Genomic DNA, 15108 nt, shown 5'->3' with positions numbered 1-15108 from the left:
CCAGACTCCAAAAGATGACTCATTGTGGATGCAAGTAACTGAGGGGACAATAACGTTCACACTTCGTCTGGCAGCTGCACAAACCGTGAGACACTTACCTGAACACACAACTTTTCTCTTTCTGTCTTGGGCTGCTACAGTATATCAACCTATTTTGTAATTACTAGTGCTGCTTTTTTTAATCAAGTGAATCACTTTTTAAAATTTTGATTAATCACAGTTAATTATTTGCTTGCACAATTCAAACTAACTTTCAAAAACACTCCAATATTTTGACACATATGCCATTGTGGAAGTCGCTTCCTAGCGGTCCCACTGACAGACACTTCACAGGATCCAAGCGCGCAGGTTTTAACAGAGTTTTAATGATCATATGTTTTTATCAAAAGTTTTCTCTCGCAAAACGTGACTTTTCAGTCACGTCCGTATCCTTTCTTCCCCTCTGCTCCCGGCCGCTTGTTGTTAAAGACAACAGATGATTAGATTAACATGTACCACCTGTGAAATCTAATCACCTGCCAGCTGTGTCTCGCCGTCAGCACTGCCACACCCCCGTCTAATGGTGCTCTGTCCTCAGTTGGTGTTAGCGGGGGTGTATTTTGTAGCATCCCGGAAGAGTTAGTGCTGCAAAGGATTCTGGGTATTTGTTCTGTCGTGTTTATGTTGTGTTACGGTGCGGATGTTCTCCCGAAATGTGTTTGTCATTCTTGTTTGGTGTGGATTCACAGTGTGGCATGTATTTCTAAGTGTTAAAGTTTTTTATACTGTAACCCTCAGTGTAACCTGTATCTCTGTTGATAAAGTATGCATTGCATTCACTCGTGTGTGCGTACAGAAGCCGCGCATATCTTGTGACTGGGTCTGAACGATGTTAGAAATGATGAAAAGCGGACGTGACGATAGCTCGTAGAGTATGTTAAAGTCAGTGCATTTAAGGCACGCCCCCAAGACTGTGGTCCGAGTGAACGAGATATAATAACTGATGAACACCTTCGTTCGATAATGAAGGTTGCCTCAGCTCAAAGCCTGAGCCCCGACATTAATGAACTAGCATTCAAGAAAAGATGCCAGGTATCTGGCTTGTGTCAGGCTTGCCCCTGACAGTTTGGTTGTGTTTTAGTTTTTCCTCTGTGTGTGTAGTATTTCCTGTCAGCGCTCTTGTTTTGGTTCTGTTTCCTGATTGTCTCCCTGAGTGCTGCTTCCCCTCAGCTGTGGCTGATTGGCACCTGGCCACACCTGGTGTCAATCAGCCAGCTGCTATTTAAACCTGCCTTCCCCTCCAGTCAGTGCTGGATTATTGTCATTGTCGATGTCACTACTACCTGTCTTAATACTTGTCGCTGTAGCTCTGTCTACTTTTGTTCACTCTGCTCATGTCATAGTTCCTTCGTGTCACAGTAAGTGTTTTTGTTTCTTGTCGACAGTTAGCCTTTGTGCTATTTTAGTTCATAGCCAAGTTTGTTCTCCGCCTTGTGCGCGCCTTTTGTTTTTACCCTTTTGTTTGTTTTTTTGCTATAGTATTAAATCATGTTTTCTCGCTCAATGTCTGCCGTCATCTCTGCATCTTGGGGTTCGTCACCAACACAACTTGACAGCTTGGGCACATCAGATTAGATCAGTGTGTTGCAAACTGAGTAGTTTAAAGTCCTGAATGGTTGGTTTATTCATTGTTATTTTATTTTCAAATTTATTAGCCTGTGGAAAAAATTAATGTTGATATTTACCTCAGAAGGCTGCAAATAGAAAAGAGGCATTCAATTTTTATTTAAATTGTATTTGATATGCCATTGATATTTTTTAATTATTATTATTATTATTTGAAACATAGTCTTTTATATAACAAGCTACATATTTAATGAAAGATAATTACTGTAATTGTACATGAATTTGAACGTAATTTAAGAAAACAGAAAATGCTATGTATAATTTGGCATTTTTCTGTAAAAAAAAAAAAAAAGAAATATACATAGTTTATTACTGGCATATAAAATAACAGGCGGATTGTTTATTTACAGATAATTTCTTCAATTCTACAGTTTTTAAACTATTTAAAAAAAATTGAAAAATTACAGTAGAAATTTACAGTAAATCAACCATAAAAATAGGATTTTTTTTTTTTACAGTCTGGCATTTAAGTAACCTTGACTTGAAACATATCAGGCACAAAATATGAGACAAACCCCAAATGAATACTGTCATGTTTCTATCACTTTATGATCAACTATTGGTCCACACCTCCAGCTGTCACATGACATGACTGTCACTAACCTGGACAAGGATTTATGATTTTTTTTATGAAGTTTTCCCCCCGCACAGATTCTTGTAATCTGCGTGAGAGCAATGACACATCACATTTATGTTCATGACGATGGTCACTCTGAGGCTGTCAATCCCAATTCCAGGTTCCAAACATGAGTGAGTGAAAGAGACAGCACATCAAAGATGATATGGACAATAACACCCCGTCCTGCGGTGGCCCTTAATCCTTCAACACCTGCGATTTTGAAGCCCACTGCTTTGATGTGTCTGGTTGTGCTGCAGGGAGAAAGCACTTGTTTTCGCTGAGTGAAAATTCAAATGGCAGGTGGGTGAAGGAAAATTCACCGTTTTGCATCATCACAAATCTTTGCTGAACAATCCCAATGATTGACTACTTGGTGATTGCAATTTGTGAATAATTGATTGATTGATTTATTGATTGATTAGGGTACCGGGCAAGAAAAAACTTCAAAAGCTCAAGATAGGAAAAAGGAGAAACCTTGGGTAGAGGCCGCAGATGTGGAGACCCCCTTCCTGGGTGACAAGCTGCAATGTAAGCCGAGTGGGTACAATTATTAAATTGTTAACATTCATGATGATGTGAGAATCCAGTACATCGGGAAGCCAGCAGAGGGTCGTATGGGGATCTTCTTCCATGTAGACAAGCCAACAACGCAGAAACGTCACCACTGATACATGGAGGTGTGGTCCACCCCAGGTCACGACTTGGGACAGTTAGCGCTGCTTCCAGACAGGTACGTCGCCAGAAATTATCCGTGGCCAACTGGTATACTGGTATACACCTGGAAGCAGGGCAGATTTGGACTGAAAAGCGGCAGGTCAACTGGTCTAAACTGGTCAATTTATGTAATAAATGTATGGAGTAAAGAAATGTATACAGTATATGTGTGCTTTGGTCCCTTTTTTTCCAGGAACACTCATACAAAAACACAGTAATATATGATAGAGTTTTAAAACCGTTATGACAGATCACCTCAAATACGGAGTGGAATTTTAATTTTTTTAACTGAATTGGACAAGAATGTATATGAAAATAAAGAATGTGGGATTTACAATATCAATATGAACGATAAAACAGTGAATATTGACAACATTTGAATGTGGCTATTCTTTTACTTCTCAGACCACCTCCTCGATTGACATTTAAAGGCCTACTGAAATGCGATTTTCTTATTTAAACGGGGATAGCAGGTCCATTCTATGTGTCATACTTGATCATTTCGCGATATTGCCATATTTTTGCTGAAAGGATTTAGTAGAGAACATCGACGATAAAGTTCGCAACTTTTGGTCGCTGATAAAAAAGCCTTGCCTGTACCGGAAGTAGCAGACGAGTAGCGTGACGTCACAGGTTGTGGAGCTCCTCACATCTGCACATTGTTTACAATCATGGCCACCAGCAGCGAGAGCGATTCGGACCGAGAAAGCGACGATTTCCCCATTAATTTGAGCGAGGATGAAAGATTTGTGGATGAGGAAAGTGAGAGTGAAGGACTAGAGGGCAGTGGGAGCGATTCAGATAGGGAAGATGCTGTGAGAGGCGGGTGGGACCTGATATTCAGCTGGGAATGACTAAAACAGTAAATAAACACAAGACATATATATATACTCTATTAGCCACAACACAACCAGGCTTATATTTAATATGCCACAAATTAATCCTGCATAACAAACACCTCCCCCCTCCCATCCATATAACCCGCCAATACAACTCAAACACCTGCACAATCCCACAGCCCAAAGTACCGTTCACCTCCCCAAAGTTCATACAGCACATATATTTGCCCAAAGTCCCCAAAGTTATGCACATAGCGGCACGCACGTACGGGCAAGCGATCAAATGTTTGGAAGCCGCAGCTGCATGCGTACTCACGGTACCGTGTCTGCTTATCCAACTCAAAGTCCTCCTGGTAAGAGTCTCTGTTGTCCACAGGCCAATGGTAAAGCTTGACTGTCATCTTCCGGGAATGTAAACAATGAAACACCGGCTGTGTTTGTGTTGTTGCTGAAGTCGGCCGCAATACACCGCTTCCCACCTACAGCTTTCTTCTTTGCTGTCTCCATTGTTCATTGAACAAATTGCAAAAGATTCACCAACACAGATGTCCAGAATACTGTGAAATTTTGCGATGAAAACAGACGACTTAATAGCTGGCCACCATGCTGTCCCAAAATGTCCTCCACAATCCGTGACGTCATCATACCGAGACGTTTTCAGCAGGATATTTTGCGCGAAATTTAAAATTGCACTTCAGTAAACTAACCCGTATTGGCATGTGTTGCAATGTTAAGATTTCATCATTGATATATTAACTATCAGACTGCGTGGTCGGTAGTAGTGGGTTTCAGTAGGCCTTTAAGAGACGCAACCCTCTTTACATGAGTTTAGTAGATCAGCTTTGTGTGTGCTATCAAGTTTGCAGGTGTTTTAGTACATGCAAACCTTTAGTAGATCAGGCTCCTTTGTGTCGAAAAGCCCTCTGCTGAACATACACAGCTGAGGCCTCCTGTGTAGTCCTTCTCATTTCATGCCCTCCAGCCTGCTCTATATCTATAAAATAAATACATTAAATGAATTCTTCCATGTTTATTTTTCCAGAGCATTTGGGCGACGACAAAATTAGATTAACCACTGAACTCTGACGGAAAAAGGCAGCGACATTACCATTTGGTTTGAGGAGGCTTCAAGGAAAAGGTGAGATAAAGTATTATTTCCATCTAATCATGATGATAATATGCGCACAATAACACGGACGTGCGACTCGCAGTTACATAAATGCTGTTGGCAGTAGCTTTTTTTTATGCAAGTCTGTATCCAATTGGAGCCTGTGATGTGTACCTCATGTTGTGATGTTGTGACCGGGTGAATCTATATACCGTATTTTCCGCACTATAAGCCGCACCGGGTTATAAGCCGCACCTTCAATGAATGGCATATTTCAAAACTTTGTTCACCTTTAAGCCGCACCGGGTTATAAGCCGCACCTACGCTGCGCTAAAGGGAATGTCAATCAATCAATCAATCAATCTTTATTTATATAGCCCTAAATCACAAGTGTCTCAAAGGGCTGCACAAGCCACAACGACATCCTCGGTACAAAGCCCACATACGGGCAAGGAAAAACTCACCCCAGTGGGACGTCGATGTGAATGACTATGAGAAACCTTGGAGAGGACCGCATATGTGGGTAACCCCCCCCCTCTAGGGGAGACCGAGAGCAATGGATGTCGAGTGGGTCTGACATAATATTGTGAGAGTCCAGTCCATAGTGGATCCAACATAATAGTAAGAGTCCAGTCCATAGTGGGGCCAGCAGGACACCATCCCGAGCGGAGACGGGTCAGCAGCGTAGAGATGTTCCCAGCCGATGCACAGGCGAGCGGTCCACCCCGGGTCCCGACTCTGGACAGCCAGCACTTCATCCATGGCCACCGGACCTGTGCCCCCCCCCCCCCTCAAGGAAAAGGGGAGCAGAGGAGAAAAGAAAAGAAACGGCAGATCAACTGGTCCAACAGGGGGGCTATTTAAAGGCTAGAGTATACAAATGAGTTTTAAGATGGGACTTAAATGCTTCTACTGAGGTAGCATCTCTAATTGTTACCGGGAGGGCATTCCATAGTACTGGAGCCCGAATAGAAAACGCTCTATAGCCCGCAGACTTTTTTTGGGCTCTGGGAATCACTGTCAAAAAAACAGTCCGATAGGTCAGTCAAACTTTAATAATATATTACAAACCAGCGTTCTAACAACTCTGTTCACTCCCAAAATGTAATGTGCAAATGTGCAATCACAAAAATAGTAACACTCAAAATAGTGCAGAGCAATAGCAACATCAATAACTCAACGTTGCTCGAACGTTAATGTTAAACAACACACAAAATAAACATTTAAAGCTCACTTTCTGAAGTTATTCCTCATCCATAAATCCCTCGAATTCTTCTTCTTCGGTGTCTGAATTAAAAAGTTGGGTTGAGTTCTGCGTTGTACGCGTGTCTCTTAGTAGGAGCCATTTTGTGGTCTTTACAGAAACACACAAATGAAATGAAACGTAATATCCGCGTGCTTCTTCTATGGGGGCGGGTGCTTACCTTGGCGGTTGCTTACCGTAGAAGAAGAAGCGCTTCCTCTTCTACGGGGGCGGGTGTTTACCTTGGCGATTGCTTATCGTAGAAGAAGAAGCGCTTCCTCTTCTACGGGGAAAAAAGATGGCGGCTGTTTACCGTAGTTGCGAGACCTAAACTTTATGAAAATGAATATTAATCCATATATAAGGCGCACCGGGTTATAAGCCGCACTGTCAGCTTTTGAGAAAATTTGTGGTTTTTAGGTGCGGCTTATAGTGCGGAAAATACGGTAATTTGAATGCAGTTTAATTTTGACAGTGTCCAAAATAGAGGTGGCAACTTCAAGATACATATTTTCAAATGATACATTTAGATTTTTGTAGAGGGTAGGCGTGGTTTCATTTGCAATCTAGGAACATGGACATCTTGCAGACAACCTCAAAAAACAGGGTATATATGTGACTTGAGTCAAATTTATGCACAATTTCTATCAAAGCATATCCAATACATATACTGTACATCACAAGGAAGAGTTTTAAATGGAGGATAAAATCATATATCCCCTATAATATAGCTCTCATATGAAAACACTTGCAACATACATTTTCATGCATATACTTACATGCATTTTTGGATCATTTCAGACGCATAATCAGTGCAGCGGAGCCTCCCAAAGTGCACCTAAACTTCGGCGTGGGATCTGTTGTTTGAATCTTGGATCTTGATTCTATTTTGTCCACAAGGGTGGTGTGTGCTGCATATTGCACAACATAAAGAAACAGCAAATGCTGGATTGCTGGAGCATATAATGTCATTATTGTGAAGCTAAATTAAAGGCCTACTGAAACCCACTACTACTGACCACGCAGTCTGATAGTTTATATATCAATGATGAAATCTTAATATTGCAACACATGCCAATACGGCCGGGTTAGCTTACTAAAGTGCAATTTTAAATTTTGCGCGAAATATCCTGCTGAAAACGTCTCGGTATGAGGACGTCTGCGCGTGACGTCACGGATTGTAGAGGACATTTTGGGACAGCATGTTGGCCAGCTATTAGGTCGTCTGTTTTCATCGCAAAATTCCACAGTATTCTGGACATCTGTGTTGGTGAATCTTTTGCAGTTTTTTCAATAAACAATGGAGACAGCAAAGAAAAAAGCTGTAAGTGGGAAGCGGTGTATTGCGGCAGGTGTTGTGCCGGATAACGCACCCCCGCCTTGGAATGCACCCCCTGACTGTTGTGCCAGAAAACACAGCCGGTGTTTCATTGTTTACATTCCCGAAAGATGACAGTCAAGCTTTACCATTGGCTTGTGGAGAACTGGGACAACAGAGACTCTTAACAGGAGGACTTTGAGTTGGATGCACAGACGCGGTACCGTGAGTACGCATGCAGCTGCGGTTTCCAAACATTTGATCGCTTGCCCGTACGTGCGTGCCGCTATGTGCATGTCACATACGTAACTTTGGGGAAATATATGTGCTGTATGAACTTTGGGGAGGTGAACGGTACTTTGGGCTGTGGGATTGAGTGTGTTGTGCAGGTGTTTGAGTTGTATTGGCGGGTTATATGGACGGGAGGGGGGAGGTGTTTGTTATGCGGGATTAATTTGTGGCATATTAAATATAAGCCTGGTTGTGTTGTGGCTAATAGAGTTTATATATGTCTTGTGTTTATTTACTGTTTTAGTCATTCCCAGCTGAATATCAGGTCCCACCCTCCTCTCACAGCATCTTCCCTATCTGAATCGCTCCCACTGCCTTCTAGTCCTTTACTCTCACTTTCCTCATCCACAAATCTTTCATCCTCGCTCAAATTAATGGGGAAATCGTCGCTTTCTTGGTCCGAATCGCTCTCGCTGCTGGTGGCCATGATTGTAAACAATGTGCGGATGTGAGGAGCTCCACAACCTGTGACGTCACGTGCATATCGTCTGCTACTTCCGGTACAGGCAAGGCTTATCATTCAGCGACCAAAAGTTGCGAACTTTATCGTCGATGTTCTCTACTAAATCCTTTCAGCAAAAATATGGCAATATCGCGAAATGATCAAGTATGACACATAGAATGGACCTGCTATCCCCGTTTAAATAAGAAAATCGCATTTCAGTAGGCCTTTAATGTCTCCATAGGCATAACATGTGTAGCACACTTAAAATACTCATTTAAATAGGGTTGTCACATTTTGGCACTGTAGCGGAGTTCTTGACCTCAAGATGCAGAGACAGGAGGCGACGAACACAGAATTTTTTTTTAATTCTTAACAAAGGCAAAAACACAAGGAGTTGTGCAGCAGGGAGCGCACAAGAAGCACAGGGAAAGCTGTGCAGGCTAGTATGCAGTTAGCAACGCAATGCAAACATTTAGCATTAACACAACACTTAGCAATTATCCAGCATCCACCTACACGTAAGAACTGTGGTTAGCGTTCGCAGCAGGTGGGAACACTCATCGCAAAACAAAGGCAGGTTGGAGAACGGCACTCCGTGGTCAAGTCACTGCAGGACGACACACAAAGAAATTTGAAACAAAAATAGGAGCGCTAAACCGGAAATAAACACAGACCACAGGGAAACAACCACATGACCTGTGGCTACAGGTCAATACACTTTGTCTATACATTTTGTTACCAATTGTACTGAAATTTAGTCTACTAGATGACATGCAACACGCCCACTAATAATACATGCAATTTCATGATTTGTATAAATATTTGTATTTAAAAAAAAAAAGACATTTGCTGGTATAGTTCTAATTCAAATAGCACAATATATATATTTAGTAAATGTGGCCAGTTGAGAATCTGCCGATTTGTTTAAAGATGAAAATCACCATCACATGGACAGTAACACAGCAGTAATCTAGACTCCATGACAAACATAGGATGGATGGGCCAGCTCAACTAACAGCACATTCTCTCACTCCAGTGGGAAGGAAATCTTAGTGGATAAAATCAGCAGCAGACAATGAAGTAAACCATTTTTTACACAAGTGAAGATATATGAATTACTGCTGGATATATCCTCAGAGAGAAGGTTAGTGTCATAGAAAAGAGGTGGATTAATAACAATGAAGGCATTTTAGCTGATAATGTATTTTTGAAATTCAAACTGCTTGTGTTGTTTAATACCAACAGTTCACATCTTCAATCTGTAAAAGAACAATACTGTATAACAATATTTAATCAATACGTTGTTGCTACACTGCATGTCAAAGCATCAATATTTCATTTACCAATAGTGTGGAATGGGTGATTCTAATGCTTTGTTTATGAATAGCAATCAGTGGGGATTTATACATATTGTACGATCAACTCAATTCACATGGAGGGAGTGTTTAATAACCACACTCTCTTCTAAGAGCATACTGAAAATAACATGATGGGTAGGAGGGAGTTGGGAAAAATACAGGGTGTGGCTTCCATGTTGTCTAGGCAACAGAGTTATTGCTGCTTTGCGCCCCTTTGACCCCTCATTGTATACACGCCGTGTGTATTGTGGAGGAACTCAATTGCGAAAACACCCTGAAACGCTTACGGAATAAGAACATTGCGCTGTGCCTTCACAAGCACATCACATAGATCAGACGCATCCTGGCAACGCATCCGACATTGCAATATCTTCTTTACTAGACTGGCACTGTTATAAAACACATGATATTACTGGGGTGGATGTGGAGGAGGCAATGTGAGCTTTGGTGTTATAGATATGCACCTGACCTGCACACAACCCCAGTGTTGATGCTCTGGAACTTCAATGCCCTGTTGATGTTGTGAACAAGTGCTATTTGGCAACATAACAGCGTGCATTGAATGTTTTATCGCTCTGGCAGCTGTAACCTTCAGCTAAATGTGCACTATCGTCAATTAAGATGCCTTTTTCACCGGTTTGATATGAGCTAATTATGGCTTAAAGTGAGTTCCTAGGTTTATTTGAAGGCAGACAGTGATGCTGAGGTAACAAGGTTCATTTTCACACCTCAAACCCTTTGTTGTGCACAAGGATGGTGCTCCATTGAACCTGAGAATTGCCTTGTGAAATTCTACCATCTAGCGGTAAAACGTAGTACTGCAGATACTACTGTTGTATTAGCAAGTGCACATTTCAACAGTTAAAACTATGTTTTTGTTTATTTGTTTTCAGTAGTTCACATTTATTTCATGCAGTGTAAAATAGTTTCAGTTTGGGATTTGTTTTTTATAATTCCCTGCCACGGTACTTCTAATGAAAATAATTTATATTTCAAAGGTGCTTGGCAACCAAATAAACGTTTTCTTTAGCAGCACGGCAATAACATACAGAAATAAAATACATGAATAAAATCAATCCAATCAATAAAAAATTTAATAAATGAATGAATAAATTAATTAATAAATAAATTAATTAATTAAATTATTAAATAAATAAACAGTATAGAAAATCTTATGACACATGCTAATTTACTTCCAAATACAAGTGCTATTGTTGGACAAAAACATATTTTAGCATCTACTTTATATCAATGAGTTTATTTGTAGAAAAAATAATGTTCAGAAAAATGTTTACAAATCCAGCAACATATTGGAAGGAAAAATAGCTTTAACAGAGAAATATGTGATAATAATGTGTCTAAAAGCAAAGTTTAATTGAGTCGTTAAAACTACGACATTTTCCGAAGCACGTGAAGGCGTCTGAGGCATTCAGGTCAGGTGCCAATGGTGAAGCGGCAGTCAGGGCAAAATATTGTTGTGTTGACGAGAACAAAAGTATTTTAAACAGAAGGAGGTCTTTGTAGAGATGTTCGCAAATAAGAAGGCTTGGTTTTCGGATAGTGTGTCACCAACTTTTCGCGAATTCTGGCGTAAGTGTTGTGGTTTATGTATGCTACCTGTTTAATATGTCTTCACACAGTACTAATAAGCTAGCTAGCATTATGCTAACTGTGTTATGCAACGTTCCCTCTTAAAAAATATTCTATTGCATATATTCCAGAACACGTTTAAACTAAGTAAAAATATACCTTATAACACAATTTGCCTTGCAGTATTGGAGTGTGGAATACTTACAGGGTGGAGAACAGCAGACTATCTTTTCAGTGAAGATGCTACACACCCTGATACACTCAGGTGAGAAACGCAATAAATGATAAATAATGTCCTTTCTTAACTGTATTTTATTGAAATTTTCCATCAGGATTTTTAGGAGTGAGGCTTACCTGTGGGAGAAGGTTACTGTTTTTCACAGCTTTTTCCTGAATGCATGTCAGAAGCGAAAGAGTATAAAGTCGGTCAGCATCGGTCACTATGTGCTGCCTCCTGTCCCAGTGCAGGATGGTGAGAAAGTTTGTACTATTTTATATCATGGTGTAACTAGGGCTGGGCGATATGGCCTTTTATTAATATCTCGATATTATTAGGCCATGTCACGATACACGATATATATCTCAATATTTTACCTTAGCCTAGAATGAACACTTGATGCATACAATCACAGCAGTATGATGATTCTATGTGACTACATTAAAACATTCTTCTTCATACTGCATTAATATATGTTCATTTTCAACTTTCATGCAGAGAGGGAAATCACAACTAAGTCAATTTACCAAAAGTGTATTTATTAAACAGTTATTAAGCAGTGGCACAGACATTCCTGTCATTTCCAAAACAGAAAGTGCAAGATTGTCAGAGACATTTTAAAACAAGCTATTAGTGCACTTGCATGTGTGGAATAAAACTAAACAAAAGCATTAACTACTTATTTAAATAATTTGGCTTTTTTCACTCAGTTATAAATATAACAATATCAACCATGCAACAATATAAAAAAAACACACAGACAACAAAGCGTAAACCATAGACAATAACTCGGAAGTATCCATCTCATTCCAATCATGCTAGTGTTGAGCCGATACTGATACAGCCATTGATATTGATGATATTTGGATCACTCTGCCAGCCACTACAAAAATGCATTCACACCTAAGGACAAGCACAATAACTGCTTTAAATAATACATGAATACACAACCAATACTGTAAGTAATAATGTATTCTTTGATTGTAACTTCAGCAGTGAGAAACGTGATTGGGAGGTTTATTTGGGAGTATGAAGAGGACCAGCCAGGCGCACGGGTATGATTGATGACACATAATGAAGACAGTGTGTTTTAACTCGGTATGTTCTGATTAAGATTTTATGCAGCCAGTTCTGATACCGATCATACATGAAAGAGATCGGCCGATACCAATCACATATTACCTGTACATTTTTCTATTTATGGTGAGTGCTATTGAACATTTAACAATATCAACACAATATTTAAACTTTCATTACATACAATTGCTTGAGCAAAACACAACAACTAAACAAAAAGCAACAACTACTATCTGCTAAATCCTTTGGTTTTGCCATCCTGTGTCCAGAGAATTCATTTGTATACATTAACAAAAACAAAAAGAGGTTATTTTTGAGAAAATAAAAATATCGATCTGATGATTCAGTATGGATCATATACCACTGACACTGCCCTTAATATCGACACCACAAATGTATGGGTCGATCCGATCCTCCTCTTACATGTCTTGTACTAACTGTGACAATGCTGACACACCAACAACTGTTGTTATAATATTCTCTTTTTATACTCTTATTAATCTACTAATTATTTTCCTGTTAATAGATGCTTAGTTTCTGCTGCAATGTGGTTCCGTCTAAACTTCTTAGTGTTTATTAAGTACTTAAAGCTAGTTTAGCGGCGAGCTGAGCTATGAGCATGCTTCTCTCCTGGCTTTCTTTAAGTGTTTTAAACATGTTTAGCCTCGACCTCCAGTGAGAGTAATACTTGATAATGATAATTAATACGCTAAATAATTCAGTCATTTGCCACAATGGAGGTGATTATTATTAGTTAAGGGTAGCTGCTTCACATTGTGTGTGGAGATCCCTAATTAGCTTCTAGCCACTTGTCAGCCAGAGAGGATCAACGCCTATGATTGGCATTAAAAGGCATTAATGGGCTGTGGCCAATCACATACTTTTTCACAAAAATTGGCCAATAACGATCGGTGGCCGATTGATCAGTACATCCCTATGTTAACCTATTAACAGTCAATCACTAGTTACCGCTGTCTGCCTCACTGTGTTGTCAGGAAAGTTTTACCATCCGGGCAGAAGCAAAGTGTGGCATTGACAGGTGTGTTTGCATATGACTGTAAAACAATAGACACTGCATTAAAAAAAAAAATACAGTATATATATATATATACACTGTAGTTCCTTTCCTTCCAGTGGGACTGAACCATTAATTGCATCAGCACTGTGTTGTAAGGATCCTCTTAGTAACATTCTCCCAGGTGAAACATTTATCATTCACACTTTTTTTTCCACTCTTTTTGGACTGGCAAAGTCTATATTTCATCTAATAATGTGTCCTCTATTTTCACTTAAGGATTCATCAGCATGGACAACCAGCAAAAATGTTCACGTGAGCTACGTTACTATCACCCCAGTGATTTCCGTTGCACTCAGTGTAACGCACTGACAAGACACGATTTGTAATCTATTATTTATATTTATTATAATGTACTAGTAAATCAATATTATTACTTTAGCCACTTTGATTTAATCATTTATTATTACTAGTTAAGTAATTAGTAGTAGTTAAGTAAAGTATTTTTGAAAGTAATTGATTCATTAATGAAATTGTCTTTGTTTATGAAGGTGTCAGCAGACTGTATTTTGTTACACAAAGTGGGTACATACTTGATAAATATAAATGTGACAAGGATAACTCTACTTTTCTTGTTTTGTGTTTTTCATTTATTGATTCATGGTGGTGGTTAACAAATAGTATTTTTTCTGTCACTGTAACTTGGGAATATTTCTTTTACTCACATACGTGTGGGATGCGCTTGCAGACAAAACCAACATTTAATCCTATGGGACATTCAATTTTAATTAACTTCAAAGCCAAACAGCTGGGATATACAAGTCCACACGTTTTTGAAGGGCATAAAACGTTTAAAAAAATGTTTACATTTCTTTTTTTTTAACTTATTTTGCTCAAATCTTTTAAAAACTTTAGTCCTAAAGAAACATATCAAACATGTAATGCATTTTAATTTGATTTAGATCAGATGTCATGGGTTTAAATTAGTAAAATAACTTCTGTTTTGCAAATGTAAACTAAATGAATGGATGGAATAGATGCATGGGTGGAATTTGAGCAAAAAACCTTGAAAGGGTCAAAATAAAAAGTATAATAAAAAATAAAACATTTCATGATGTGGGGCTGAAGTTGATTGAGAGATTTAAGATAACTATTTCAATGTAAAAAAAATGTAAGCCTTTTCTAAAATGAATGCCTTTCCTGTTTGGCTTTGTGGTATTGTTCAATAGCCTAAGTAAAAAACATTTTCTAATATAAATGTTTAACATAAAATATGGCCACAATTGTACTGAAAGGACAACAAATTCAACCTTAGTCCCCTAGGGTTAAAACATTTGTTTTTACTATATGAAATGATATTTTTTATGTATTGTATATCTTTAAAAAATAATAATTACAAAATATGTCTATAAAACCCCAAGAGGGACAAGCGGTAGAAATGGATGGATGGATGTATAGTATGTTGACCATATATACACATAAAGATAATAGCAAAAACTAGGCACAGATGAGAGGAAAACGTATTTTAGGACAAACTGAACTGAAGTCCACTTGCGATCTATCTCAACATGAGACTCCAGTGACCGGAAATGAATGAGAATATCTGTCG

The 15108-nt window shown here is 39.1% G+C and overlaps 1 protein-coding gene and 1 long non-coding RNA gene across 2 annotated transcripts in view; one reads left to right on the top strand and one right to left on the bottom strand.

Moving 5' to 3' along the window:
• Positions 1-2880: 2880 nt before the first annotated feature.
• Positions 2881-15108, bottom strand: part of LOC133616123 (uncharacterized) — a 36017-nt gene continuing 23789 nt past the window's right edge. Inside the window, exons 2-3 of the long non-coding RNA XR_009816818.2 lie at positions 4724-4831; positions 2881-3062 (exon numbers count right to left, since the gene is read on the bottom strand). This is a non-coding gene — a long non-coding RNA (uncharacterized lncRNA). The remainder of the gene's footprint in view (positions 3063-4723; positions 4832-15108) is intronic.
• Positions 11043-13539, top strand: LOC133615764 (telomere repeats-binding bouquet formation protein 2-like). Its single transcript, XM_061974538.1, has 5 exons — positions 11043-11190; positions 11374-11455; positions 11523-11662; positions 12401-12462; positions 13480-13539. Exons 1-5 carry the CDS (start codon positions 11127-11129, stop codon positions 13537-13539), a joined length of 408 nt encoding a protein of 135 aa, XP_061830522.1. The 5' UTR covers positions 11043-11126.

This window comes from Nerophis lumbriciformis, linkage group LG15 (genome assembly GCF_033978685.3).
Source record: "Nerophis lumbriciformis linkage group LG15, RoL_Nlum_v2.1, whole genome shotgun sequence".
Classification (NCBI taxonomy): Eukaryota; Metazoa; Chordata; class Actinopteri; order Syngnathiformes; family Syngnathidae; genus Nerophis; species Nerophis lumbriciformis.
Note: the sequence above shows the minus strand (reverse complement) of the source record. Positions and strands in the feature narration are given on the sequence as shown.

Bases quoted from the DNA above. Each gene is read 5' to 3' on its own strand.
- LOC133615764 (XM_061974538.1), top strand. From the start codon at position 11,127: ATGTTCGCAAATAAGAAGGCTTGGTTTTCGGATAGTGTGTCACCAACT. The intron at 11,456-11,522 runs GTGAGAAACGCA...ATTTTCCATCAG, and splicing joins ACACACCCTGATACACTCAG to GATTTTTAGGAGTGAGGCTT. The intron at 12,463-13,479 runs GTATGATTGATG...CTGTGTTGTCAG, and splicing joins AGGACCAGCCAGGCGCACGG to GAAAGTTTTACCATCCGGGC.